This window comes from Salvelinus namaycush, chromosome 35, assembly GCF_016432855.1.
Source record: "Salvelinus namaycush isolate Seneca chromosome 35, SaNama_1.0, whole genome shotgun sequence".
Taxonomy (NCBI): Eukaryota; Metazoa; Chordata; class Actinopteri; order Salmoniformes; family Salmonidae; genus Salvelinus; species Salvelinus namaycush.
Window position 1 is genome coordinate 20,062,149 of NC_052341.1, and position 5,398 is coordinate 20,067,546.

The following is a 5,398-nucleotide window of genomic DNA, read 5'->3' on the forward strand; positions in this document are numbered from 1 at the left end:
TTTCTGTACAGCACTTCGAGATATTAGCTGATGTACGAAGGGCTATATAAAATAAACTTGATTTGATTTGATTTGATGAGCGAGCTAGGACTGACGTAGTCAATATAACTACTTGTTCAGCACTTTTGAAATTTACAATGACAGAATTCAGAACATAGGCCGTTCTTACATTGTTCTCCCTGTACACCAAGTCAGAACCGTAGGATAAATAAAGGGGCATAAAAGCTCTTACAATATTCAATGATTACATTTCTCAAAAACAGGTTATGCACCACCAAGTCAGAACACTAGGCAAAATTAAGAGGTGAAAATAGACCAAATTATTAGGGTGAGGCAAATGGGCTACTAACGGCTTACTACAACATACAATTTGTATTACTTTCTTAGCTACAGTATACAGTACCAGTCAAAAGTTTGGACACACCTACTCATTCAAGGGTTTTTCTTTATTTGTACTATTTTCTACATTGTAGAATAATAATGAAGACGTCAAAACTATGAAATAACACATATGGAATCATGTAGTAACCAAAAAAGTTTTAAACAAATCAAACTATATTTTATATTTGAGATTCTTCAAAGTAGCCACCCTTTGTCTAGATGACAGCTTTGCACACTCTTGGCATTCTCTCAACCAGCTTCACTTGGAATGCTTTTCCAACAGTCTTGAAGGAGTTCCCACATATGCTGAGCACTTGTTGGCTGCTTTTCCTTCACTCTGCGGTCCAACTTGTCCCAAACCATCTCAATTGGGTTGAGGTGAGGTGATTGTGGAGGCAAGGTCATCAAATTTTGTCATCAAACTTTGTCATCAAAGTCTGACATTCTCTGTATTTATGGTGCTTTCAAGACAACTGGGGGGAAAAAAGAAGATTGAATCACGATGACGTCAGTGATCTTCAGGTCATAGCTCTAGAAAGAGGCTGGATGAAAGTTCAAAACGTATTTTCCCAGTCATACCTCGTTTTCCCCAAGTTCCCAGTTATCTTGAACTTACTAAAGTCAGATTTTGCAGTTCCAAGATAACAGTTGTTTTGAGTGCAGCACAAATCATGCTTCACTGACAGCATGGCCAATGTTGAACGTTATAATTTTAAACTAGGAAAAGAGACCCTTAATCTTAGACTTGGGACCACACAGCCACTCCACTGAATAGCAGACTAATGATTGCTTTGCAATGCTTGCAGTTAGCCACTGATTCCTTCCAAATCTCTCATTGGTGAACTTGCGATTTCCAACTTGTTGTGTAATGTTTATGTTGAATGGCCGATGAGTACCGCTACATTTTATCTTTAATTTCTCTTCATTATTTCTCTTCATATGACAAGGATTAAAAAGGATTTGCCAGTAGATTGTTGACTTTATTCATGATGATGATTCATGATGAGGACTGCTAGCTAAGATTTTGAAAGTATGATGTTGACATGATCAGTCCAATCAAAGCTACTGTAGATATAAGGTGATTTCACGTCATTTTATCTGTGCCCAATGACCTTGAGCCTTCTTGGATGTGCACTTCTAATGTAACTCTATGGCAGCACTTGAGGGGCTTGAATTGTCGAGCTCTACCCTTAGACTTGGTGGTGATGTAGTGTCCCCATGAGTGACAGAAAACTGAGCCAATCACAGCGCAACGCTCCGTATTGTCTGCTGGCTTGCCCCACCTGTTACATCTGCTCCTGCAACACCCTCTACTGCTCATCCTGTGTCTCCTTGACCTGCCACCACTCCCCCAGTACTCTCTCCCTCTCCCTCTCTCTCAGTGTGTGTGATTGTGTGGGCGGAGACAGGTGTGCTGGAGTCAGAGCTGATCCCCAACAGCTGCAACCTGTTCCATAATCAAGACCTCTACAAATACTCAGCCCTGCCACTTCCACGCTGCCAGATCATAATCTCTGCTCAGTCAGTCTACGTTTCTAGCCGTTTGTTACTATTCTGATCCTGTTATCCTGTTGTGCCTTGCCTGACGCTGTTTTCCTCTCCTCTACAGTTCTGCCCGCTCTGACTCTGGTCCCTGGAGGTGAGAGTGGTTACTTCCTCCCAGTCTCCTCGTCTGAGTCTGCTCTTGGGTTCCCCCGTTCCACTCCTCGTAACACCACCACCACAGAAAGTACTGAGTTAGGCTGAAACACCTGCATTTTGGAGCTGCCTTACTCAAGACCATGTTTGTATGCGGGTTTATTAAATAATATATATTTTTTACATTGTTTGCTAACTGATATGTGACACGTATTAATGCCAAAATAACATGCAAAACAGACAAGCCCCCCCCAAAAGATATGACGGGTTGCCACTGCTTGGGATGTACTTGGGATGTATGGTCCTCAGCAGATGGTTTAGTTTACACATTTCTATACCTAAAGGGAACTCTGTCACAACTAACTGACAGAACTTAATACAGCTGAACAAGTAACGATTTCCTCCTTATTACAGAGAGTTAACGACACAAGCACTCAGGTGTTTCTGTCAGGTTTTATTACAAAAGAAAAACACACAAATAAAATACTCTATAATAAGTTAATGGAACAGCAACATTTGGTTTATATGATGGGGCTATGATGCTCCTTATCTGTATTTCTCTGCAAGGACGGCTGCGAAGGCCGAGAGGTACTTGTCCATGGCTGCGTGCGCGACAGGATCGAACTCATCACCCATGTGAGCGGCCAAAGTCACGAGGATACAGTGACAAAGAAGCTGTGAGAGAAATAAACAAAACACAAAGGGAAAAAATCATAAAATAAACCACAAGTGCACTTGTTAAATTTCCTTCATAGATTTGAAATGAAATTATTGGTATAAGAAATATGGTGGAAAGATTATTAGGACACAATGAGTGTGTTCCAGCAGATGATATAAGTTGGGATAGGGATGTTCTAGTGCTAATATCTGATGGAACAGTTAATCAAGAGAAATAGGGAAGGCACCTTGAAGTTGCAGGGGTCTATTCTCAATTTGTAGGCATGCAGTGTTTGGAGCGGTGCCAGGGTGACCATCATCGAGCTGATGTCTTTGGAACACTCAGCTATCGCGAGAACTATCTTCTTCCCGTGGGAACGCAGGTGCGGGGACCGGGGTCTGATGTCCAGGTGGGCGAAGTATGTTTTTGTCCCGGGAAAAGTCGTCATCATCCTGTGATACAGTGATAAAGTGTAGGTCTGCAAGTGGGCATTATATTTGTGACTGACAACAGGTGACTGACAACAGGTCTGTTGTTGCCTCCATTCCCACCAACTTCGGGTAAATAGACCATGAACCCAATTTAATTGCAAAATTATTGTAACAGGCTAACCATATAATAAACAAAAATGTAACACAAAAAACATATACGTTTTGTTTTCATTCAAATACATGACACCTTTCACAAATACATTTTCCAATAGCAGAAGCAAAGGCAGTTTTTGCCAACGAAATGTCTTAGTTTTAACACCGTTTAGCCTACCATATCGAAAGTGGCATCTTATCAGAAAGGAAGTCATGTTCAGGTGTGTGTGTTGCTTGTATGTTATTTACAATGAACTTAGGCCTACCTTAGAAGACATTCAGCTCCGATGTCGGAAGCTACGGGAATCATTTTGTCCCAAATTTTAGCGATCAGCTCCTTTTCGTGGTCTGTGAGCATATTGTAGCCCGTTGCGCTGGTGCTATGCGTAAAAGTTGAATGTCTGAACGGGCGCACGGCACAGGTCTGCGTAAAGGTGTTAGTCAACCATTTTTTGCACCACTATAACCCATCAAAATGCAAGCAAATCACGTTTTCTGGCAGTATTTACAACAATTGTCTAAATGAGGTAAACTAAATGGTAATTTGCGGCGGTCGTTTGCGGTAGGCCTACTCCTTGCTTCGGGTTGTTTTCCTTCTGAATGCTGAGGAGAGATAACCACTTGAGGGTGGGCAAGTTGCGCAGAAGACCCAACATCTTCTGATATGCGTCATGTGGTCTACTGGGGGCCTCTTTTGACACACACACACTGTTAACGTGACCATAAAAAAACATAAGAAAATAATAATGTAATGAAGTAAAATGTAAGTCTACTTCAGCCTAATGCATTGTAATAAAATTGACTTAAAATGCACCGAATACAGTGTTTTGGGTGAATGTGTGATGTTGCAGTTGGTGTGTCACGAAGTTACCCTACCCCTTAGAAATTCCTTGCTGTGGTTACTGATTTTGACCTAATCTCTGCTCCCTTTATCGTAATCTATACATCCCAGCCAGGGCCAGGCAACTGACTTGGCCGTGAACACATATTGTAAACATATTCATGTATATGGGTGATTCTACAGAAGTGGTGTAATTGATGTCTCACTTCCAAAAAAAACAATCTAAAAAACTGTCCAAATGTAGATTTTGTTTTCATCATGATATGTTCTAATTAATTCCAAGGCAATAACAAACATATTGTTAAATGAATATAGTATAAAGCCGTTGTTTATACACCTATTTCTATTCACAAGTGGCTGCCCCAAAGCGACTCTTAAACTTCATGTTTGAAAATAAAACAATTCATGATTTCAGATTTGTTTTCAACACTATTATTTCAATAGAACATATTGAGTTGTTCTATTACCATATTGAAAGATATGGATCTTATTAGTGTTTTGGTTATTTTTAAACATCTTTCTCTGAAAAATGCTGTCCCAACTTTTGATGTCACTACCGAAACACAGACTTTAGCTGACTGTAGAATGAATGTGCCTTAAGCCACACCCCTACAAATATCACCAGGTGATGGGATTGCACCCCTCTCCAGCATGGCCACATGGCAAGTAGTCTGTCTGCAATCATTTTGGAGAAAATATGTGAGAAAGTTGGTAAAGCTTCATGTATTTTTAAATAGTGTCACTACCGAACATCTAATATTTCATGAAATACATAAAGTATGGTTTTTGGACTAAAATATATATGTTTGTTATGATGTACATCTGTCCAAATGAAAACTATCCAGCCATATGCTAGCTATTATCCAAACCGAAATGGTCACAACCTAAACAATTGACACCATATACAGTGTACATTTACAGAGGTCTCACCTTTGTATCTATGCCATTATGGTGTCTGTGACAGCACAGGCAGCGCCATCGAGGCTATCTTCATTTTAAAGTTGCAAGCGCCTTGAACTACCAACTGATCTACAAGAGGACCACCATGTCAAATCAAATCCAATTTTATTGGTCACATACACATGATTAGAAGATGTTATTGCGGGTGTAGCGAAAGGCTTGTGCTTCTAGCTCTGACAGTGCAGTAATATCTAACAAGTAATATCTAACAATTTAAACAACATATAGCCAATACACACAAATCTAAGTATGAATGAATTAAGACTATATACATATATCGACAAGCGATGTCAGAGCAGAATGGACTAAGATACAGTAGAATAGTATAGAATACAG

The 5,398-nt window shown here is 40.1% G+C and overlaps 1 protein-coding gene across 1 annotated transcript; it reads right to left on the minus strand.

Annotated features, from left to right (window-relative positions):
- Nucleotides 1-2,453: 2,453 nt before the first annotated feature.
- Nucleotides 2,454-3,884, minus strand: zgc:163057 (uncharacterized protein LOC563335 homolog). The gene is made up of 3 exons (XM_038975021.1): nucleotides 3,528-3,884; nucleotides 2,925-3,129; nucleotides 2,454-2,694 (listed from the first exon to the last, which is right to left on the minus strand). Exons 1-3 carry the CDS (start codon nucleotides 3,617-3,619, stop codon nucleotides 2,566-2,568), a joined length of 426 nt encoding a protein of 141 aa, XP_038830949.1. The 5' UTR covers nucleotides 3,620-3,884; the 3' UTR covers nucleotides 2,454-2,565.
- Between the last annotated feature and the right edge of the window lie 1,514 nt (nucleotides 3,885-5,398).